The sequence below is a fragment of the Rissa tridactyla genome, chromosome 2 (genome assembly GCF_028500815.1).
Source record: "Rissa tridactyla isolate bRisTri1 chromosome 2, bRisTri1.patW.cur.20221130, whole genome shotgun sequence".
Lineage (NCBI taxonomy): Eukaryota > Metazoa > Chordata > Aves > Charadriiformes > Laridae > Rissa > Rissa tridactyla.
Window position 1 is genome coordinate 47,315,038 of NC_071467.1, and position 25,722 is coordinate 47,340,759.

Below are 25,722 nucleotides of genomic sequence, written 5' to 3' on the forward strand. Positions count from 1 at the left end.
CCTGTCTCACAATAATCTCATAGGAGTAAACCAGAAAGATGTGAAGTAGTAAAAAGAGAAATAGAGTGATAAGCACGGATGCTGAAAAACAGGCAAAGCTAAAGGCATTTGATTACAGCAAGAAAAACAGTGTGTGCACGGTACCAGGGTCCCTCAGCAGGATATGAACCTACAGTACTGCTGCCTGTGATTTCCTGCTATATGGCATTGTTTTGCCAATATGTCATAGGATTTGCATTCAAGTAGGGTGGATATGTAATGCTTCTATGCTTCTCATGATGTGGGTTGTGGAACTCACGCATATTAATTACAGATAGGCTATGACTAATGCTGAAACTGGAGGAAAACTGTAAAGAAACAATGAAACATGCAGCAGAAGCAGCGAGAAAATAAAACCAGTGAGACAAGAGAAAGGCCATAAAGAACATGTACTTATTGTAGAAATCAAACTGGTATGACACATTATCTCCTTTCTGCACAAATGAACTTTTCCAGAAATATTTAAATTCCAGAATTAATATATTAAGTGAGATTTCTAGATACCAGTGCTTCTTGCACCTAAAGACAAACCAATATATGGTCAAAAATGGAACTTGCACGATTTCATAAAAAGGTAAGACAAGAAGTTACAAAGATAAGAATCACAATTCACTAAATAAACAGTTCCTTGTGCCTCAAAGAAAGGTGCTGAAGCTACCTTCAGTTTCAACATAAAAGGAGATGAAATAGTAATACCCACTTGTGTCAATGTAGGTTCTACTCCAAACTTCAGTAAATTCAACATTTTATCTCTAAGCCTGACAGTGTTTTGTAGGAAATAGTAATACAGACATGAAATTTTTATTATCATATTTAACCTCATTTATCTGCAGGCTGTCTCTGAAAGGCATGATCCTCCTGAAACTCCATTGCTTAGCTGATGGCAAACAGTGTAGCCATAAGACTAGCCAGATCAACAAACCTCATAGGAAAGTAATAATTTGTGGACAATAATTTTCTGTTAAAGCAGCAAGAGGATCCAAGTTATCCTAAGGTCATACGATCATTAGATCTCATGCAAAGTTGGAATGTTCTGCAAGGGGCGGAAAGAGAATGCAACTTTTCAGCAGCAATCCACTTTCAGATTGCATTACACATAATATGAGAGTGTAGCCAAGTGTGATTGAGCTATTTCACCAGGCTGCATAAACCAAGAGCATTATGAAGACTGCCAAATTATAGTACCATGCGAATACAAGAACAACAGTATTAGCTTTGTTGTAACCCTCTTGTTGTAAGGACATGAGAAAAGCAAGCTTTGTGGGAAGAGTTACCGCATCTTTTATTTTATGGGCTATTATACCTGGAAAAAAAGTGCCCAAGTTTTTGGGTGTACAATTTCTTATAAGGTGTGAAACTGAAACTGCAAACCCCAAGCCAAATGCTAGAAAGAGGTTCAATCAAATTCAAATGTTAACTAGTCCACCTGAGAGAAAAGCACAGGCTGGAACTTCAGAACAGAAAGCAAATGTTAGTGAGGTCACAGGTAAAGTTCATTAGTTCTTGTAGACCAGAAAAAATGTCAATAGTAAGTACCTGTGGAAGAAAAAAGGAGGGGGAAAAAAATCCAGGAGAAGAATAGCGGAAAGGGAGTAGGTTGCAGTGGATTACCTAAGAAGAAAAATTAGTGTAGGTCAACTTGCAAAGGAACAACAGATCATTTAAGGACTGCATCAGAAAACAGATGCATGCTGCACTGACTGCTTTAGATATTAACTGTAACAGCTGACAAGTATTAGGGAACTATGTTCACAAGATCGAAAATATGATTATGATTGTAAAGATGCTTTGGTTAAGAAAAGTGAGAAGAACAAACTCCAGAAGGCGTCACTGCTGACTTCATGATAGTCATTGCCTTTGATGAACTGGCAGAGGAAGACCTTTCCTGAGACCTGTTCATGGGACCATACACCTCATGGAAGATCTAAGTAGCTGGAACAGCCGAAATCTAGACAGAAGAGCATATAATGATACAGAAGGTGGAAAAAGACTAATTAGTTAGAGGAGAAGCTTCCAGTGATCTATTTTAACATGGTATGAAAAAATAATTTCAGGCTAAAGCATTATGGTGGGATGCATGAAAGTAGTCATCATTACCTATACTTGATACACATAATTTAGGGTAAGAGATAGCAATGGAAAAAACGCAGGAAATAAAGAGTTGGCCAGCCCCAGTGACTTTGCCAAACCTGCTCAGAAATTTGAGATAAAAGAAAACCTATAGTGGGAATGGAGGACAAAATAGCTAAAGGAACTCATAATGGCCAAAGAGCGGAAGCGAATGAGGCAGAAATTTTCAAAATGTTGTAAGAAGAAAAAAGTACTAAGCAGAAAGCAGATCCACTACCAAATCAAGAAAACTACTCAAACTAAACTAACAAGAAGTTCAATCATTTTGCTATTTTTGATTAATTTAAAGTTTTCTACAAAGGTGAAAAAAAGTTTGAAGAAATTAGAACAGACACAAAATGAGCAATTTTACATCTAGTTGTTTTGAAAGAGTCTATCAGGAACAACAACACAAAGATGTTTCAGTCTTTTTCTCAATACCCTAGTCATGTATCAGGCTGACATTTTTTCTGCTCTGTTGAACTTGGAAGGACTAAGAGGTCTTCCTGCTACATATTAGCTAACAACCTCTACTGAAATCTTCTTTTCTACCTCACCCAGAAAATGCATTTTCACCCAAGTCAAAAAGTTAAAGTGGAAACTGAAAATTTTGAAGCCAAGAGGTGTATCTACTTCTATATGCTCTGATGATCGAGACAGCACAATTAACCACTAGGTCTAAATTAGAATTCGAAGAAACACATCAATAAAGCAGTTCTTAAATACACTATTAATTTTTATGGTATTTAAAAAATGCTGTCCAACAGAGACAGCGTGTTAATGAGCTGGAACACAAAACATCTCTTGGAAAGTTTATGTTTTATTCTGTTGAGCTTTAAATTTCTTTTTTTTTCTGATTAAGCACAATGGTAGAATTATGTTTTCTAATTAATACCTCTGTGCAGAACTCACAATGGCTTCTAAAAGTTCCTTTTTTATTGAAAGCAAACAAAAAAAACACCCAACCCCAAAACATATCTGCTAAAACCCAACATCTGTTTGCATTACAAAGCAAATGTCAACACTCTTATCAAAAGGAACTGAGTAATCTTTCTATGAACAGCTACTTCAATTATTTTTCTCCAAGTTCCACTGAAAATTCTCTTCTGACAATAAGGCAGGGATTACTGGTGGTGGTTTCGTAGGGATACAGCAAGTACTGCATAGGTGTGTACTGGTAGGTTACCTGATCTTGGCTAGAATGTTCAAAGACAAAGAATTAGCAAATCTATTATTTCTATCTCTCTTTCCAATGATTCAAAATTCTCCTAATGTATTTATAAAACTACTAGTGATCCCCTATATATAGTTCCTGTGTAGTATAATGTATTTCTTACACGAAAGCTTATGTATGAACATTATGCCATTTGACCATACCTCACAACACAAAAACAAACAAAAAAATCAGTGAGAGAAGTGAAGATACATCCAAATTAAGTGTTCAGTACCACTCAAGTAGTTATACACTTTCTAGAAACCCTCTTCTGTGCTTTTATATTCTATCTTGGGGGAAGAACAGTTCCATAATTCACAGACTTTCCCAAAGGTATGTAAAAGGAATTATGTGCAAAAGATGGAAGGTATGAGAAAATACATTTTGACATTTTTGCATTAAAGCCTCCAAAATATTAAAAATGAAAATTTAGCAGCATTTACATCACACAGAGGAGAAAATTACAGAATCATAGAATCTTCATGGTTGGAAAGGACCCTTAAGATCATCGAGTCCAACCAAACAACCTACAATCTCCGCCCTTCAGAGCATGCCCTGAAGTGCCATTACATTTTATTTATGTATGTGGAGAGACACCATTGACATTTTGTAATGTGGAACAAATGTGATTCTCCAGTACTGGGGACCAGCATCAAACTGACCTGTGATGAATGTACAGTGCAAATGTAGCACCTGAAGATGCAGAAACCTTAGTGACTGACTTTCTGAAGGCAAACACTTTGGAGAGCAACATGCCAGGCCTGGCTCATTTTACTCTTGTCCATCAAAGAGCAAAAGTTCACAGGTGACAGGGAAGACCAGTATCTGTATTTTCCCCCCAAAATCTCTAATACTAAGGGAAATACTCTCCAAGAAACAGAACTGTTTGAGTCCAAGTACACAGAAATAAACACTTAATTTAGGTACTCTGCATCACCACTCTGGAAGAGCTCCTCTGTTTCCACTAACACTAAAGGAAGCATAAAGAAGATCAGACTCCTAATTAGGACCTCTACATCTGCTACCTAAGCTAGTCAGCATGAAACACACCCTCACAACCTAAATCCAAAGAGAACACCAATAGATTTGTTTGTAGTGTACCAGATGCTCTCTTGCTCCACAAAATCCCCAAAGGATTAAAATTTGCTATCAAATCTAGGAAAAAGTGATAGTAAGCTTTAGAAGAGACTGCAACAACACAATGCATGTCTTAACATGCACGACCTTCTACTAACTGGACAACATCTGAATGCAGACTACTCTAAACCAGGTGAGTATTTTGGAATATATGCTTTGGTGACTAATTTTTGTGCTTTTCTTACACATCCATTATATTAGCTAGGTAAACTGTGTCCAAATTCATGTTTGTTGATCCTATAAATTTCTACCGCTTCCTACTGGTGATCGTGAAGTCTTATGCATTAATTGTTCCTTCATGGCAGTGTCTTTGTGACCAACAAACAGATCTCACAGTACTTAACACCAAGCTTGGCGGTCCATGTTGTAACAGGAGTCAGCTGCCTTCTCTTTTAAAGCCATGACTTTTTAAAATAGGCTACCTACTCAGATTACTTTAGCCACCCAAATACAGATGTAAGCAACAACTATTTATAGCTATCAAACTATCTTAGTTGACTAAGGTCAGAAAACACTGACCTTAGGCCTGAGACTTTTTCAAGGCTTGTGAAGTAGTATGGATGCTTGCCACCTGTGGTCAGTGGCTTCAGGCCACTACTTAAAATGCTTTTGGGATTCTTTGAAGGGGCAAATAGAAGGTGTGACTGCTAGCAGTCATAACAAAAACAATATCCAAACTCATACTTTACAAACTATCATTTGATGACAAAGATTAATATTTGCTAATAATGATTTCTATAGTGTTAGTGTCCAAGGCATACAAGCCTAGACCCTACAGCTCTATACAAATGTAACTTAAAAAGTAACAGAGGGTGGTGGCATTCCTGGATGGAAATCAGCTTAAGATTAAAACAACTAATGTAAATGTCTGGACATGGCCTAGGTTTCCAATCTCTTATTACAGTCTATGGAAGTCTAGCCGATGCAGCCAATGGAGCCTAGAGGACTATTCAGCTGACCAGCAAGTCAGCATCTACGTTACAGTGAGACAAATAGCTCTTCAGGCTCTTTGTTCCTGTATTGACTTGATCTGCATCGTCTGTAATGGGAGTTTAGATGCTTAGTACACTTGCAGACATCCCAATTTAGGTGTCTTCATTTGGAGGTGAATCCTACCCTTCTCTGTGTCAAACAGCTCAGAAACTGGATACAGGAAAGCTACAAGGAGGTAACACACTGCAATGACAGAAAAGCGTAACAGAAAGCACTGAAAAATTAATTCCTGTTAATGCTTATAAAGCACATCATAAAAAATAAGGCGATTTCTAAAGGCCATCTACCTTGTCATTAACTGCTGAAAACTTAAAATCATCCTTTGTCACACAGAGCAGAACCAGTTACGAGCTCTGCAGATACCTTTGGACAAAACATTCCAGGTATAAGCACTCACAAACATACTCCTAAGCACGGATACATCAGAATACGAACGTACATCTGCTGCACTGGACACCAAAGACTACATTCCTATTCCTCTTGCAACAGCATGTTTAAGACAGGCACATGCGAATTTTAAATAGGCAGTCTCAGGCACCAGTTACTAGTTTGCTTGTGTGGTTGATTGGCAAGTTTGAAATTCAGATATAGCAGCACAATACACCCAACCCACCCAACCACACTATCAGACAATAAAAATCTCTCCATGCTAAAACTCCAAACCTTCATATGATCTTTATATACAGAGAAAGGTAATCCCAAAATCAGAACCTGTTCTGGAAAAAGAGAGGAACCAATCCCAAGAACAGACTAAGAAAAGCCAGTGCTCCCAGTGTCCAAGAGATTCACCACCTTCAAAGGGGATTCCAAGAGGAGAATGAAGGGGAATATGAACAACAGAGACCATGTGATGAACCTCATGAAGGTCTTGGTAGGTATGATGCCTGCAAAATCTACCCATTTCACTGGTTATTAAATTTTGATGTCCACCTACCTTCACTCTAAGAGCACAGCCAGAAATGAGACTGAGTGGCTCAGAAGTGACAAGGAGGCTGTAGGAATCACCATGGAACCTAGGGATCTGTTAATGTTTTTATCAGCAGTGACAGACATGTACTGGTAATGAAGTTATGGTTCAAGAGGTACTACAGGCAGAACAGTTTTGGCATCATCATCCATGGGGTGATGCCCCAAGAAGGTTTCGAGATATGGCAATAGGTAAGCAAAGATGGACAACAGCCCTGACAGAGGAAAAGAAGATCTTGTAAAAACAGGCTTGCTAATTTCTCCAAAATTTGCATGCTGTATTTATATATGTGGCCCAATAGCATGGGCAAATCAAATCAAATAAAATACTGTTCTGTGCACCATTGCCAAAACAAGTTTATTTATAAAAGGAGGGGTTAAAGAAGGGGCCAATGTGATGACAGTGATACACTTATCTCAGTCTTTGATAGTTGAACGCTAATGCAAGAACTACAAATGGTACTTAGGAAGACTTGTAAGATTTAGTTGACAATCAAAATTTTGCCTTAATTGGCAAAATGGAGATCTGATAATTCATATGACTGATAATAATACAAAAGATTAAAGCCTGTTTGGGAAAAAAAAGAAAGAAGAAATTACAAGAGAATAAAAATAATAAAGTGTTTCAAGTAGGAATACTTCAATAAATGCAGAATTAGTTGGGAGAATCCCTAAGAACATGGTGCTAGTGAAAAGGGAGTTAAAGAAACCTCACAGTTCTTTAAATAAACAATGCTGACCACATGGAGTGCAAAGCCTCCTGCAAAGGAGTAACGAGGATTGTACAATGAGACCACATTGTCTTAGTTAGGACCTCACTGTTGATCTCACAGCATGCAGGGGATGGAAATGAGGTCAACTTACTAAGCAAGAATACCACAGCAGAACATGGTATAATGGGCCAAAATTAGACACAGTTGGCAAGGGACACATCAAACTCTGTAAGAAATAATTCCATAAGTATATTAGGAGCAAGAAGATGATGAAAGAAAAAGTTAGCCCACTATGCAACACAGAGGAAAAACTAGAGGGATACGGAGGCAAAGCTAAGGTTCATATTGCCTTTTTTGCATCCATGTTCACCACAAATCTCCTGCATTAAGGTACTTATACACAATAAATGCCAGCAACAAAAGGCAAAAGGGTAAGATCTCAACCTTGAACAAGCAAGGAAATGAATAAATATTACTTACATGCATTCAAATCATTCGTGGTTTACAGACTAGCCTGTTAAATGAATTATGAATTTATTTCAGAACGGTTAAAAGATGTATTTCAGAGCAGTAAAGAGGACAACTGCAAAATTATACATGGTAGCTATATGTATACAGCACATATGTATCACCTGTGTCTAAAGAAGGGGATAAGCACAGCTAAGGACTTACAGATGAAGCCGGCTTCAGAAGAACTCTATGGCCTACACACAGACAACCAATTCTTTTTTGAGATGCCCTAGGGTGTCCTCAGATATTCATATGGACACATTCTGGGCAGATACAAACTATTGTTCTTTTATTATCAACCGTGAGGCTGTATTTCAGAGGCATGATAAAAAAAAATGGAAGGAATTTGCAAATAACATCAGTCAGAGAAGGACTGAGTACACTGAAATCTACAACTGAAATTCAGAATTCTCTTCATGGATTTGAGAACCACTTCGGAAACAATAGGGATAAGTAGGGCATTGCAATAGTATCAAATGCAAAGTTTCAGACTCTTGTAGTAATACATAACTAGAAACTAAGTGTCTATGCAATGCTTCTGTAGAAAACTATTTGTGGCTTATGAGCACATGGTCTGATCACAACCTGAATATAAGTCAACCTTGTCACAAAACTGCAAAGAAGGCGGGCACAACACTGGAAGTTATAAATGGGAGTCCTGTGTAAAAACACAGAAATCAATTCAGCTCTCCTTGGTGTTACTTATCACTTGAGCTGGAGTAATATGTTCAATTTTGATTGTTGCAACTCAGAACTGGTACAAAGTCCAAAGGAGAGACATGAGGCTGAGCACAGATTTATGGTCCTTGATCCACAAAAACTGCATTAGTAAGGGCTGCTTCTCAACAAAAAGAAACAGGGAGATGGGGAATGGGTTCCCGCCTTCATGTTTGAGGCCTATTTTAAAATGAACACGGTAATCTCCATGCTCTCCACGTAGAGGCTGGCCTGAACAAAGAATAATAGTCAGAATCACAACTAGAGAGATTCAGATTACATACTGAGAAAAAAACTTCCTAACAGTGAAAACAGTGAAGCACTAGACTTATTTGGGGAGGGTGTGAATTCTCCACCCTGAACAGCCAAAAATCCTTTTAGACAATATCTATCAAGAAAAACAGATATTGTTAATTCTGCCTTAGCGTAGAGAAGACTAGATAAATTGTCCTTTCTTTGCATATTTTCTATGTCAAGATATAAAAGATGCCAAAGAAGTTTAAAAATAAATTAGTAACAGTGTTTCACAGTTAAAAATGCTAAAGGATGATATATCGAATAATCACCATTACATCATCATTAAAAAGAAAAATAAGAAGCACTCTTGCATGCATTTCTCTTCTGACCAATTGCCAACCTCCTTTTTTTACAGAAAGGTGCTAAGTCAGTCCTTGCATTCTGTCTTCAAGGGCTCTAGCCTCTTAATGCCCTTCCAATGGAGTCACTCTATGCAATACACTGTAACTGACCACAGCTCATGATTCATATCTGAAATAACCACTCATTTGGACAGAATGACCTTCAGAAACACTGCGATTTCATAAGATAATGGCTTAGCTTTGCCTGCATGCGATTTAAAACTTAGATTGCAATTAGTTCGAAAATATCTTAAATGGATGTCATAGCATGGACCATTGCACTGTGTTCTGGCTCTGCTTGTATTCGGGATGCACTCTCTCATTTTCTGGAACTATCTTTCTCAAACACAAACTATCAGCCACCACAACTATGCTTCAATGATGGCTGGAAGGAGCCTTCCTCGCTCATCAATAATTGCTTTGCTACCAGTTGATAGCTTGAGGCATATTAAAAACCAAGTTAGATACTGTTCTTCGGGCTGTATGTGGCATCCCTCTAGAACAGAATTCTCATTAAGCCCAAGACCCAGAAATTATCATTGTGAAATACAGGATGGCTGCAGAGAGTAGTATTATAAGGCCATATGCTTTGTCCATAACAATGTTTTCTAGAAAAGAATGTTACCATTGCAAAATGGACAAGGCACTAAAAAGGGGAACCGAACTTACTACTGTATGTGCTCTTGTCAGTCTCTGGATTGTTTAATTTCTGACTGACACATTCTTCAGAAACTCTAACAAGATCTGCTTGCACCTATATAAGCCTACATTTTATATAATAATGCAAAACAATGATTCTCCTGTTCATTACTTTGGGTAATGATCTGGGAACAAATTATGTCAAGGAGCTCCCCACAGCTAGAGCTCTCCCTGCCAAGTAATAGTTGGCAATTATAAAACTTAACTTTTATCACCTGAAAAATACTTTTAAGTGAACTCGCATTTATTTCTAGTATGAAAATTATTGAAGAAGTTTCTCCATTTCCTACAGAATACTGCTGACTGTTCAGGTATGCCATTACCTATGTAAAAGTCATTTTTCCACTTATACAACTACCATTCAAAGAGATTGTGATAAATGGAACCAAACTAAAAGGATGCTCTAACAGCTGGGAAGTCTATAATAGAGAATGAGTGTGAATGCACTTGGGTAAGAAAAGGAAAAGCAGCTGCAGTTGTCACATAAAATCTCTAAGTTCTGTTAAACAATGGCTGCATTTCTGATGATAGTGTTTCTGCTACACAACTCAATGTTAAGCAAAGATACTATATTTTTCAGCAGTCAGTAACACGTGAGTGGTACCATACGGTAACAATATCAGATAAAATCAGAGGTTAAACTAACCCTTGATAATGGCAAGGAACAGATCATGTAAATAAAGCTTGTGAGAGATCACATAATAGCCAATTACTAGGAAAGCTGTCAAATAAATGATTTCTATTTCTATTTAGCTTAGCTGGCATAAGACTGAAAAAGGAGATTTTTATTTTCCATAAATATTTCATTCCATTTGGTATAACCGTGGCTACTACTCATATATATGCATCCACCATCTTCTATTTATATCAGTAAACTCTGCCAGCAATCAATGCTAACTTTTAGAATGCAAAAGGGTTAGTTGTCTATTGTATGAAATACAGCACTCGATTGTTATTAAGGTTGCTGCTCTTTACATTTAATTTGGTTCTGGTAGATTAAAACACCCAAATCCAGTAATTTTTCTTTAGATTTTTTTTTATGGCTCATGTAAATTTTGGTGCCCTTCTCTGGATTCTTTCCACAGCTTCTTGAAGTGAACTGGCCATGCATAATATTCAAGATGATGACTTAATATTATTTATTTAATTAAAGGGTATTTTCTTTAGCGCAGCCTCCCTGTTGTTGTTACTTAAAGGGACTGAACAGATGCTTCTGCTGAGCTGTCCATAATCACGACCATATCTTCTTTCAAAATCTGATTTAGAAACTAGCAATGGAATAACCCACATCATTATTTCCAGTGCAAAATGGTGTATGCTTTCCTACCCTAAAGCCCCACTGCCACCATTAAGCTTCAATGTCTAGCTTAGAATGCCTTACTATAGAACTCCTCAGTATTGGATTACCTCTGAACTTTTGGGTAAACCTCACATGGCAAGGGAAATGGCCACAAAAAAACAGAGCTCAAGAGTCCACAGGAAGTACCTGTAGGTGTGAGAGACAATTCGTATATCCCTCAGAATTGGTAGGGAAGCAGAGTTTGGTGATCCAGAAAAAGGAATTCTATGGGGATAAACCAGTGACACTATCAGGCCCTGAAAAAAAAACTGTATGGGGGCCCCAACAAGAAAGTTGAGAACAGAAAAAAACAAACATCTTGAATGCAAGCTGACACACAGTGAACAGCAAAATAAAAACACAGGACTTCAGTAAATTATTAGATTAGTAGCTGCACAAGCTTGATTCAAGAAAGTAAGAATTCTGTAAATTGTTTACAGAAATTAAGCTAGGGCAAAGTACACCCTTGCAAATTATGTCAGTGTAGGTAAAAAAAAAAAAAAAAGAAAGAGACAGGAAAAAAAGCACAAGAAGCTTTTCATTAATCTCTAAGACCAGAAAGAACCACATTGGAAGTACTAACCTGGCTGTTATTAAACTATAATAATACACTTCAGATGGGGATCAAAATCAGAGGCCAAGCAAAAAAAATGAGATATACTAACAAAGGGAAACAAGAACACTAACAAATCATCTTAAACTACATTAAAGAGCTAGCTCATTACTGAACAGCTAACATGCTGTTTGGACTTCTCCAGGTTTTCACACATACAGAACGTAGATTTCAAATCTTGTGGAAAAAAAAGGGAAATAATGCAACAAAGAACCCAGATGATTACAAAGAAATGAGCACCAACCAGGATGGAGCTCTCAAGAAGAAATCATGACACCAATCTAATGCTTTCTCAGATAGGTCTGCGGAAAAAGCAGCAGATATCGTTTATAGAATCATACATAGAAACATGTGGGTTGGGCATGACCTCCAGAGGTCATGAACTTTTCAAAGCTATTCCACTTAGAGCACCTTGTTTAGGGCCTTGCCCACTTGAGTGCAGACTGTTTCCAAAGAGAGCTTCCACAGCCTCTCTGGACAACCTCTTCCAGTGCTTCATCACTCTTGCTGTGAAAATATTTTTCCTGATAATCAAATCAGAATTTCCCATGTTTCAGCTTGTTTCCATTGCCTCTAACGCTGTTACTATGTGCGTCCAAGAAGAGCTCTGTCTTCTCTACAATCTCCCATTAGTTAGGTGTGAACTGCCACAAGATCCCCTTACAGCCTCTTCTTCTCCTGTGTGAACAAATCCAGCTCTCCTGTGCTACAGCCCCTTAACCGTCTTGGTAGCCCTCTGTTGGACTTGCTCCAATATGTCAATGTCTTTCTTGAAAGAAAGGGTATCAATGATCACTTCTCTTGATCTGCTGGCTGTGGTCCTGCTCATTCAGCCCAGGATGCTGCCAGTCTTCTTTACTGCCAGGGTGCAATGCTGGCTCTTATTTAACTTGCTGCCCACCAAGACCCCAGGGCTCTTTTGGCCTTTTTTGAAGATGGGTGCAATGTTTACTTTCTCCAGTCATTGGGGACCTTTCCTGAACTCCAGGACCTTTCAAAGATGACAGAGTGGCCTTGCAAAGACACTACCCACCTCTCTCGGCACCCTTGCATGCAGTCTGTTGCATCCCATGGATTTCTATGGGTCAAATTCTCGCAAATAATCTTGACTTGGTCCTTATCTACTGCTGGCAGTTATCCTCTTTGAATGCTTTTACGAAGTTCAGAGGCCTGGGAGATCTTGTTGGAGAAAATGGAGGCAAAGAAGGCCTTATGTCAGCTGCATATGCATTCATAGTCATTAGATCACACACCCCATTCAGCAATGGTCACAAATTTTCTTTGTTCAGTCTACTACTACTTATTATTTGGTGTGAGGTTAGAAGGGACCTCTGGAGGTGGGCATCTTGTCCAAGTCCCCTGCTTAAGCGGGGTCACTGAGAGCCAGTTGCCCAAGACCATGTCCAGATGGCTTTTGAGTATCTCCAAGGATGGAGAATCCACAACCTCTCTAGGCAACCTGTGCCCTCACTAAAAAATGTTTTACCTTATGTTCATATGGAACCTCCTGTCTTTTGGTTGGTGCTGATTGCCTCTGGTCCTGTCCCACCCTACCTTTGTGTATTTATCCACATTGGTAAGATTCCCTCTGATCCTTCTCATCTCTAGGCTAAGTCCCACCTCTCAAAGGCCTCTTCTCATATGAGAGATGCTCTAGTCCCTTAATCCTCTCAGTGGCCCTTCGCTGTAGTCTCCAGTAGTTCTATCTCTCTCTACTGGGGAGCCTGGAACTGAATAAAGTACTTTAGTACCTTACCAGTGCTGAGTTAGATCGGATGGTCTAGCAAACTCCCCATCACAATGACACCAATGCCACGCACCTCTCCTCTGACCCTGACCCCTAGGATCTGAACCAGGGTGTAATCCAACCTATAGAGGAGTTCCATACATATATGCTGCTCCCCTTGAGGGCAACCACACCCCTTGTCTTCTCTTGCCTCTCTTTTCTCAAGAGAAGTACATTTTCATCAATGCTTTTGATATACATAAAAAAAGGAAAGAGAAACATGTGCAGACAAAGACACAGTATAATACTGGAGAGGAACAAAAAAAAGGAGGGGAATGAATAGTAAAGGAGTTGGTAATTACCAAGTTTAATACAAGATGTTGATGATTTCAGGTCTTGAGGACACAGATGGTAGGAATGTGGAAGAAGTAGTGCATTTGGAAGCTAGAGAACGTTTAAAAAAACAGACAGGGTTTGCCAAAAAACACAGAGACGAAAGGATAGCAACTGTTTCTTTGCCTGAAGATAAGGAACACTTAGAGGCTCATCTCAAATATAAAAATACAGGCACACATTTACACACAGCGCTACGACTTTGAAGAAAAATCTACCCTTTCTTAATAAAGTTTCCATTTATTTAAAGCCAACAATTGAAGAGGTTCTGAGTTTAAAGTAAGTAAACAGGAGTATAATAAAATTGCTTCTGACAAGATGCAACTATCAGGACCTTTTTGCTGTTGTGACCACAAACCAGTTATAATAATGCTGAGAAGTACATGAATGATAAGACAGACACATCCAACACAAAGGAATATAGTAGACAGCAATACATGGATCTGACTTAAGAGCTGCTTCCAGAACAATAAACTCAGCCACCCCAACTTCACGTTTTAGGTAGGTGACATGGAGAGATACCAACTTAACAGTGTGTCTGTCACATCAATTCTGATGTAATACAACTTGACTGCTAATGCTCACTGAGTAACGTCTCTTCCATGGGTCTCACTTTTTTGCAGCAGAGTACAACCTGACCCAGAATATGTCTGAATTTTATTTAGTCCTGATTATGAAGTTATCAATCCTTATAAGATAAACTCTTGTCGTTCCCAACTAATCATTGATATAAAACAAACAGTTTGTGCTCGAATACAAAATGAAGAGACAGATTCTGAAGACAGATGGTGAAAGTAATTCTGAATATTATTTTAGTCCTTTAAAAAACAACCAGGCTACACTTAGAAGTTAAACATCAAAGGATGAAAAAGGAAATATCTATATATTTCCTATATTTCTATATTTTCAATGAAGAAAATCGGAATAATTGCTTCAGACAAGAGGAGAAAAGGAAGAAAAGTCTTTTAAAGAAAGAAACAAAGACCTTTTCCATTTCGACTAAAGTGGGAAATATGCCGAGTAAGACTGAAGAATTGCAAACATATGTTTTCAAAATGAAATGTGACTTGTTAATTTAGACCTTGTCTAAATCAAGAAGACAAGTGGGATAGCTATATTCATTCCAATACACTGTAGTGTCAAAAAAGACAATAGAATCCAATCTGGTTGAGCTCAGATGCAAGAAATTAAATGAAGAATTTAAGGAGAATAATAAATCTGGCAAAATGAAAAGATAAAGCATGTTTTAAAATGAAGCAAAAAACTAGTAAAATATAAGGAAAACCAGAATATGCAGCAAACAGTACCTTCTAACTGCATTCAAATTATATACATTACAATTAAAATTTATTTTTCTATTACATCCATTATACAAGTACCAGTCCCAAGCATGTCTGATCATGCAACAAACAGCAAGCTTTTATAAAGGTACTAGAAGAGGCACATAGGCCTGGAAAAAAAAAAAAGGTAAAATAGAAAAACATACCTAGATCATGGTCAAGGCAAGCATGTATGAAACTTCTTTAAAAAAAGATGCTTGGAGACTTTGAGAAAGTAAAACATTATGAAATTATCCAACAATGCTCATATGTTGGGGAAGGTGCAGAAAAAGAGATGTAAACAGCCAGGGTCTATTCATCTACCTTTTGATGAAAATAAAAGACTTATGCCTTTGACCCCAAGAAGCAGAAGGTGAGGGGATGTTTACACGTAAACATTTAAAATTTGACCTATAAAAGACCCTTCCAACCCAAACTATTTGACGATTCTATTATTCTATTATTTTAAATTAAAACCCTGCATCCAATCGCTTTTCTCTAGACATTAGACAACATTGCCCTCCTATGCAAAAAAGAACGACTGGATGTCCTTATCACAGAAGAGAAAAGGCTAAAGGAAATTTGAGTTTAAATAATTCAAACACAAAGAAGAGCAATGTTCTGAAATAATTAAGAAAAGCCCCCTCAACCTTTTTTTCCCTTTTTTATTTAAGCAAAACAAATCTACTGAAGGGGTGGGGAGGGAGAGGAGGGGGAAGACAGGGAAAAGAGGGGAGAGGGAAGAGAGGGGAGAAAGGGAGAGGGGGAGGGAGAAAGAAAGGGTGAAGAGAGGGAGAGAGATTGCAGCAGAAGCATGGATGGATCACTTCTGCTTGCTCTTTTCATTGCACCTGCATCCAACACCCTGTTTCAAGTCCCCGGCTATCTTCAGAATCAGGACTGTAAGGAATGTTCTGTTCTCAATCTAATTCCAGTGCAGCCCTACGGTGGAAACACTGGAGGCACTGCAGACTAACTCATATCACTTAATTAGTAGCACTTTGCAAGGAAGGAACAGTTGAAACACGACACACTGCAGTAGTGAAATGGATTCTTTATAGCCACATCATTTGAAGCATGACAGTCCCTTGTGTCCATATATGTTACCATTTATGTCCACATATTAGTTATACTCTGATAACGCAGCTCCTAGCACAAAGTCTTTTAAAAAGGCACTTGTGCAAGTACTTTCCCACTGGAAGGGAGGTGTTTTATCAATTCTTTTGTCTTTTTAAGGTAATAATAATTCTGTCAAATGTAAATGGAGCTGGTATCGCATACAAGGTCCTCTTTTTTTTTAAGCACTAACAGCTGTGCACTGCACTTTATAAAATTTGTTTGGAGGGAAGGAGAGGGGAACAAAAGCTTCACTAGTTTGCATCAGCAAAACAACCACGAGCGCAGGGCCCCTCACACACCAAAAGAACTTATGGAAAAGGATGCTGCAGAGACAGCTGTGGCTCTTGTATTTTCAGCTTTCAGCAGGCACAGCACCATTGCTGTGTCCGACTAGACGTTCTGAGTTGAGCCTTGCTACAGACAAAAGCAATCACAGCGGTTCTGCTAACACCTCTGCAAAACTTGTTCGTAAAGGTGAGACATGCTTTAAGCATGACAAGAGCTTGTAGCTAGGGCTTTAGAAATGGAACAAGAACTTCCACAACATGGATGCGGCATGGTGGAAAATATGGATTCATGCTTCTGAAATACCACGACCAAGCCTGCAGAAATACAAAAACATGACACTTAATGAAAAATGTAAGGCTTCCTATTCATATATGTAGAAGTACTGATATTGAGGAGGACCTCTAAGGATTATTGCAAACACGCAAACAAGAATTCCACTACCACATCAACCAGAGCAGCCAGATTGCAATGCAATTGCAGCGAGCCTTACTGGACTGCACTAGGGAAGTTTAAAGTGTATTCCTGTAGCTAAAGCCAACAGGGATTTTGAAGTAAAATCCTTCAGCCTTCAGCTCATGTAAAGTGAAGCTGATGTTTGTTGTTAATACATGACTGTGAAATGTGCAGATACACCATCCGTACAGCTGCGTTTGGTAAAAAAGGTATTAACTTGCAGCACAAGGACGGAGGGGCCAGCTGGGGGTAGTAACCTCTCTGAACACCCCTGGCTAGCTGAGCTAGAATCTTATTGAAAAGGCAGCTTAAATGCTTTGGAATTTCTTCATCTATCTAGTCTGTAAGACACCTATATTAAAGCTACCCTAAGAAAGCTGTACAAATAAAGCACATTACAACAATGCCATGCTATCCACATTAACCAATAAAACCAAAGAAAAAATGCCAGTTAAAGGGAGAAATGTGACATAAAATGACCTTCAATTACTATACACACAGGGGTGCCAATTTAACAGCTTTTTAAATACACTTAGGTGCAGAAGACATATGTTACATTTAAGCTTCTATTGCAAATGTTCTCCTTAACTAAGTGCTTTTGTCATAACCCTAGAACTATTTCAGTGTAAAACTCAAACATTTACAGGAACATAATAATAAATATTTGAAAGCTACTCATGATAGAGAATTGAAAAGGACAGCTAAAAGGTTGCAGTGTAAGTAGAAAAGGCAGCTAAGTAAGATAAGGTAACCATTTAGCTACTACTACACGATAATTCGATGGAGAGAAACGTAAAACAAAGCTGGCAGCAAATAACACACACAGGAATAATTTCTGCAGTCTGATGTCTTATAAAGAAAACGCTGGAAAAGTCCAATGGCAAATATAATCCCCAAGTACTGACGAAGTTAAGAAAGCAAAAAGGAAGACGGTTACACTGCTGCAAGGAAGGAACTGTGAAAATAATGCTTCGCTTACTCTCTTTTAATATAAAACTAATATACAGTAAGATATAAACTGAACAGTATCTCTTTTATTCTTTTGGTTACAAAGAATAAAATAAATACTAAGTGTCAGAATGGCAGATACCAGGCCTCTCTCCTTGTCTTTTACAAGCATAAGAATTTTGTGTTTTATTCATTACCTGCTCTCCACTGCAGAACTCAAACTGATGTGCTTGGGAGTAGGAGTAATTTGTGCATATCAAAACCAACGGTTACCCATTGTTATTGTTGTTCAAATGGTAGGAACAGATATTAAGCTGATTCATACTACACGAAAGAAAAGAGGATTTGAAATGGAATTCTGTAGATAACCTCCCCAAAATTACTTCTAACTATTTTAAACAGAACAGAGAAAATCAACCTGTGCCTTTTTTTCAGTACAAGGTGACAGGGAATCTTTGCAAGGTAATATAATCAACCTGGAAGCACCAGCATCAACCTAAATTAAGTAAGCCAAAACAGAGACACAGAACCTGCGCTGACCTTAAAATGCCAGGATGCTGTAACGTTATTACGTAACAACAATACTAGCACTGACCCAAGAGACAGTTATTATTTTGGGATTCACTGATTTAGAAGTTAAAAGAAAGAGATTAAGGTGGGTTTTGACCCATTTTAGAATCTTATGATTTTTACGTCATGTTTTTCTTTTTAGTAGATTGGCTTACTATAAACTTGAAATATTCACAGGCACTTCTGCAATACTACTTGGCTTAAGTATTCCCTTAAGAATATTTAAGTTTAGAATTTTGAATTCAAGTAATTATGTCAACTTCCTATAAACTGTAGACTGATTCAGAAAATAAAATAAAAGATTGCTAGATTTCTTTCACAAAACAAATAAAGATAAGACAAGATAAAATTTTTACTAGGATATCCTCTACTGTTTTAAATGCTCTTCATGAGTAGGTTTGGTCAGATAACATGGCACTGCAACCTAACACAGGTCTGAGGAGGCTTTGAGATCCTTTGTGGTTGTTTTTGCAGGAGGAAATTCCCATCCCATATGAAAGGGCAAGGCAAGTGCAAACCACAAGAGACTCAGAAGAAACCAATATTACCAGAAGAGAAAATACCGGACAGGGAATTAAATTCTCCGAGATCAGAAAGTTGTTAAGCATTTGTAGAGTCTGGAAAGACACATTTTTTCAGAGCATTCAGGAAAGAACATTTTGTTTAGCTCTCTAAGGATGAGTAAAATCACTTAAGCTTTCTGCTCCTATTCAGACGAGGCAGCACTTCCCTTCTTGGAAGCTTACTACACGGGTGTATTTCCCTTCCTGTTGCCAGTACCCCAGTGCTAATAGCTGGAACCTGACTCCCCAGGAGCAGCAACAAGGAAAGGTGGAGTAGACCAGATATCGCCACCTGCCATTCCTTTTCAGCAACCTGTCGTACAGACCTGTTACTCATCCTTGCACAACATACGTTGTTTAATTAATATTTAAAGAGGCACTGATGCAGTATAGCAATCTAGATACAGAGAGAAACTTCCTGCTTTGAAGATGAATGTTTGCTGAGAGGTGGTCAGGAAGGCTTCTGTTACATGTAATTATCAGCTTGATGTATTAACATTAGAAGGAGGTATTTCTTTGATGAAAATTCCATTGTTCTTCAGCTGCAGAATGTTCTAATTAGAGCTGAAGAGAAAAATACTTTGCTAGGATTTGTGACAACTGAAAGCTTTTGCGCAGAGACTTTGCTTTTCATATAGTTTTTATACCTACATGTTTTCTTTATTGCCAGCTCAGCCATTTAGGTCTCCTTGAGGATCGCCCAACAGGCTTCTGTATCAGCTGAGCTTTAAGGTTTTTGAGCTTTTGAGTCCATATAAATTAACAAAGACCTGAAAATCTGGATGTTCAAATTTCAGACATGACATTCCCAGTATCCAATGATGGAACATTTTGGAGCAGACTGCTAAATAGACTAGTCTGGGTCATGGCTGCTTCTACGATCAACGTCCACATACTATGTCACTCTGAACTCGAATGAAAGTAAATAAAATCCTTGACAAAATACATCTACCATAACTGCCAACTTGCTCCCATTTCTTTTATAGGCACTTCGAATAAAGACACTTACACACAGGCCTCATTGCTACTGAAATAAAATTTAAACTAATATAAAAGCTGAAATCAATTTCAAGTGTGAATGACTGATTATACAATTTATCTTTTCCTAAGGGAAAAAAAAAAGGCAATGAACCTTCACTTCCACTTTGTCAAAAATCTAGCTGGAGTAGGAAAAATGACAGCACCAACGTCAGCAGAGTTGTTCTCAACTTCTTGCATTCTGGGACACCTTTCCTAAGGCCTTTTGTTCCATGGGCTCCCACGGCTCTTGTTCCATTAGGGGTTCCCATGGCTCCCTAACAGCAACCGTAAAACTTGAAAACAAAACAAAAATCAGAAAACGCATCCCATGAAGCTTCGGTCTTGGCCCTGAACTTTTTTTGAACACAGTAGACTAACCAGGCTTGAGAGAGATTTATAATAAACACTCGCACGCAAAATAAAAGAGAAAACCTCAACTCCCTTAACTAATGGTTTCTAAAAATGCTTATTCAAACTGACATATGCATGACAAGTTTCAGCTCAGTACGATTTAAAGAGGAGGAGTTATACCGCCCAGAAAAATGGTGTTTATGACAGAAATGACAAAGGATCATTCATCATAGGGTTTTTCTATGTGGAGCAGTAATAAAGCCTAAATGAGACTGCACTTCATTAGTAATTTATTTCACAGATCACTATATATACACAAATAGCATAACTCTATTACATTTTTATAGTGCCATTCATTACAGTACTTCACATACTATATCCACATGACAACACAGAAATGCAGCTTGCTCTGGGGAAGACAGCAGCAGCCAACTGCAGAGCAGCGCACAAGGAGGAAACACTTCAGAGCCAGAAAAGCAGGGGTGGGAATTCTCAGGCGAAACAATATAAAACAATGAAACTCAATCCTCAAGAGATGGGCAGCTAACTCAAAGAATAGTTTTACACCATTTTTGCTTGCCTGATGCCCCATTTGATTTTAGACAGTAGAAATAAAAGAGGAAGACTGAATACTCTTGCCTTGTCCAGTTGGAGTGACGAGACTCCCACCAGAGCTCCCTGGCTGGAATTCTCTCCCTCTCATTTGGTCCTTGAGGACTACACTGGCATTTTTCACTTGCCACAGGAAGGAAAAGAATATCAGTTCAACTGCTTTCATCAGCCCGTGTCTGGGATGCTACTCTTTAGACACAGCAAAGAACATATTCTCAGATATCAAGAAAATGGATGCAATTCTTTCTCTACTAAGACCTCCACAAAGTGAGGATTCATGGCTATTTCACTCCCCACCAGAACACAATCCTCAAACTATCACATTCAGAGGCCAAACATTTCCATTAATCTTCCAGAGATGAATGGAGATTCCTGCCTTCCAAACGCACATTGAAACATGGTATGCTACACGAACCCACAGAACCCTGTGAGAAGACGACAGACAGAAGGACACCTGTAAATGTCTCACGACAACTGCTTTTTTGTGACTAGTTCACTTGCGAAGTAACAGTGTCCAATTATGTAGCGTTGGGCCTTTGAAATAACATTGGCAATGTATGCACTATGTGAACGCTTTCTGAAATAAAAGTCAAAAATAAATGCATTGCTTTTAACTAGTGAGGTATGATTAAATTCAACAAACGTTCTCTTGATTTTCTTGCCAAAAACTCTGCTGTAGGAACACTGATAAGAAGGTAAATGGCTTGTCAGTTCTATAGCCTCCATTTTTAAAAATAAATTTTAAAGCAAGAAACTTCCAAATAAGGCCCCTGTACTTGAAATGTAATTCATGAACACTGGGATCTTTGATGGATGGAGAGAAAACATGATTTTACCTAGCAGATTTTCTTATCTCTTCTGGTAAATTAACTAGCAAACCAAAACTATCATCAGGAAAATATTTGCTGGGCACTAAGTTAAAATCTGTTTTACAGCAGGGAAAAAGGTTCTCTTAAAATTTGTCAATACTGACTTTGACTGCCTTGTGGGAGCTTGAGAATAAATACATTTACATTGCGTCTCCTATGGCTCTGGTTTTTAATGTTCTTTTTTCAAATATTCCATTATCAAAGCGCATAATTTTAGTCCACAACATACAGTACCTAATTTAACAAGATGCTGAGTAACTGTTCATCAATATAATTTTTCTTTCTCTTTTTGTCTCATATTGCACTGCTTTCCCCTGTGCTAATGTAGTAGACACTAAATACTAACAGTTTAAGAAATGATACTATGGCGTTTAACACACTGATTTAAGATGCAGGTTTTAATCAGTCATTTAAATGACCTGCATTCTCTAGATATTACAAAAAAGAGGGATACTGAGCATATGCAAAAAATATAATGCCCTATTTGGGTAAGTTAATGTGTCTAAATTAAGTACGTGAGTATTCCCTATTGAAATTGCTAAGACTGTTTAAATTTGGAAGTGAGGCAAGTGCATAAATGAAATTGTTTTGGGCTCTCTTTACTATTCTAACTATTCTAACTGCTAGACATGCTGGGAAGATATTTTTCTCGCTCTAAGACACCTGCAATCTGGCTAACAAGTGCAGGAAGGACCAAACATTGTAGGAAACAACATGAAATTGAACTTTTATTTCCACCCTGTTACTTCCCAAATCATTCTACTCAACAGAACTGATTAATAACCTGTATGAAGCTATGGCTGTGAGCTCTGAACAAGAAATTTCTTACAAAAGGTGTGAATGAACGGATTCTGCACTGGAGCTGAGCAGATGCATACATAGGCATGCATAAAAGGCAAGGAGGAGAAAAAACTAACAGAACGAATATTGACCTAGACGTTGCCGGCAGAGTGCCCATGAAGATCACACATGAAAAGAGATTCAACGTAAATAAAGTCTTGAGGATGAGTTTATCTTCAACACCATAGGTAGAAAAACTAATTAAGAGATTTGGCAACTTCAGAAGATTCGCTGGCCAGTTTCCACTTAGACAAACCAGGGAGCTACACAGTTTTCACAAAGAAAGGAAGCAGGAGCTGGTTGACACTTAGATAAACTTTACAGTTATTCTACATCTAACAGTTTTACCTAAGAAAGTATGGAAATTTTCCTCTTCTTTCCTGGAACAACTCCTAGTCAATCAAATCAGCCTATGGAAACACACTGTTAAAAAAGTCCCATTAAAGAAAGAAATATTGCATGATGCTACTTACCTGCCTGTCTACTTCTGGAAGCAAAAGCAGGAGGTATTGTTGAAAATGCTGAGGTAAAGAAGCAAAGGTGTGTTTATTTATTAAAGCCCTCAGGTTAGTGTTCACTAGAATAGATCCTGGTGTTTCTATGTCAATATCCTCAGCTTTGGTCCATTTCAAATGTCCTGGAGTAAATAAACAAGAAATAACTTTAAACATAAACAAAGGAAGAGAGTAAGAACAATTCTTCTTTTAAGTTTTTAGCTTTTATTGTATAATACAATAAGCTCCAGAGAAATGGTACTCTGAGAAGGCTAACACAGACTTTTCTAGGTGTCTTAGTGGCTTCTTTTATATTTCCTGTATTTGTCTCTAGAGCTCCGACAGGATCCATGATCCAGTTAACATCACAGCTGACATATTCTTACTTCCAGCTCAAGAGACCAACTCAACTCAGCAACAGCAGAAGATTTTCCTATTATGTCATCAACATAATTATAAGCATATACTTCCAAGCAAAAGGCTGCTTGACAAGGCTGATATGAACCAATCATTATGGACTGCTTCTCTTTCCCTGTGCTCTGCATCTGCAGCGTACTACGGCCTACGTAACTTGTTCCATAGCACCTGCTAAAAACTACCTGTGAGCAGAGAGTGATCATAGGGATGAGAATATTTAATGTGTTAACTTAGTGTCTAAAAACATGCATTTTTCAGAATTTTCATAAGAACCTCTGATCTAAAATGATCAACACACAGAAGGCAGCAGCAGGAATTATCAGAGGTTTAGAAAACAGGGCCTGTGAGGAAAAAAATACAAACCTGGAAATGAGTAAGATAAAGACTCAGCAGAGGGAAGGGGAAATACTTCTTACTGTCCACAGTAGAAAGCAAAGGTAATGAGCTTAAACTCTTGCACAGTAAGAAATATTTCTGTTAAGATACTGGGAAAAGAGAGCTTTCAGCCACCATGGACAAGGAGACACTGAATTAGATCCATCGGGAGGCATTACACTCTCCATCAGTGGAAATCTTTAAAAGTATGTTAGACAAATACCTGTCAGGAATGACAGGTGTATATCTGATTTTGCTCTCTGACTGACCAACAAATTATATGACCACTGGAGGTCCCATCTGGTCTTGTTTTATTATTTCTAGGATAATATTTAAAAGATACCTTTCAAAGTTCCTTAAAGAGCAATTATTGCTACCTGCTTCAGGGTATATACATACTGCTGCAATCCTTTTTTTTCTCTCAGTCTTAACATATTATGACACTCAAAATGGAAATGGAAGAAGTGGGGCATCCAAGTGGCTAGAAAAACTCAAAAGCCTCTAACCCCTCCCAGGAAACTCCTCCAGGTTTTGGTCTGTTGTACTTTCAAATATTTCAAAGATGCTACAAAAAGGGTCTTATTTAAATCATACACAAACTCCTGCAGAATCTCCAAACCAGCAAGTGAAAATAATATTCCATTGCTATGAGCAATGATGGTATTTGGCATTCACATAGGACCTCTCAGCAAGGATTACAACTGGCATCTTAAGAAGAAGAAATATATTTTACAAATGGGCTACTAACTACTTAACAGTAACATTAATCAAAATAATGCAATCATGCTTTAGATTTCTTGGAAGGCCTATAGTGTTCGCCCCTGAAAGGCTATAACATGACCCACAAAACGTACAAATGAAACAGCAGCAGATCTGTAAATTCTGCAAGCTCCCCTTCAGCCACAAACAGTCTTGCAATTTCCTTTTACTTTTCAGCAGATAATACTAGCTGAATGAGACAAGGATTACTTTGCACTCAGCACAAGTTAACCTTTTCCAACACATATTTCCAACATACTGTATTTTCGTACAGCAAAGACTCCACTACAAACAAATGAATGCCCTGTTATAAAGGACAATTGTATGGAAGAAGTGTTCATTTTCACGAATGCATCACAATAAACTGCCCTCGCCATCTGTTCCACCCACTAAAAATAAATGCAAAAAGAACACAGTCCCTAAGTGTAACACAAGTAGCAGGATGTATCTGATTTTAATGCCTGTATGTATACTCCTTTCTTTAATCAATACGGAATATACATCTCCGTGTTCTAAGTGACTCCATATTGGAGTAACATTTTCCCCAGCTAATGCTTCATACCCTATGGAAAGACATACACATACAGATGATCCAAATTAAAACAAAATATATATGACTGCAAAGTCAGTGACAGGCATTTCAATACTGTGAAAAGCCCAAGACACTATCAGAAAGTCAAATCTAATTCTGTGTGTCTGGGTCATATATTTTCTGATTTGTTTGACCTGCTACTGCTTACAGGCTACTATGGAGGCTTTATCAACTTGTGGAAAAAATATGTGTATTGTTCCTAGGATGATAGGCCAGTAGCTCACTGTAGACACCCAGCATAGTCATACTTAAAAAAACCAAAATCTGTTCAGAAGGATAACAAATTTTCTCTCCTGCACCTTTCCTATGGTTAATTTAGGACCTTTAG

The 25,722-nt window shown here is 38.0% G+C and overlaps 1 protein-coding gene across 1 annotated transcript in view; it reads right to left on the reverse strand.

The window, feature by feature from the left end:
* ASXL3 (ASXL transcriptional regulator 3) overlaps window positions 1-25,722 on the reverse strand; it is a 137,198-nt gene that overhangs the window by 20,079 nt on the left and 91,397 nt on the right. The window contains exon 10 of the mRNA XM_054189564.1: window positions 23,231-23,394. Within this exon, the coding sequence (XP_054045539.1) occupies window positions 23,231-23,394 (164 nt within the window). The remainder of the gene's footprint in view (window positions 1-23,230; window positions 23,395-25,722) is intronic.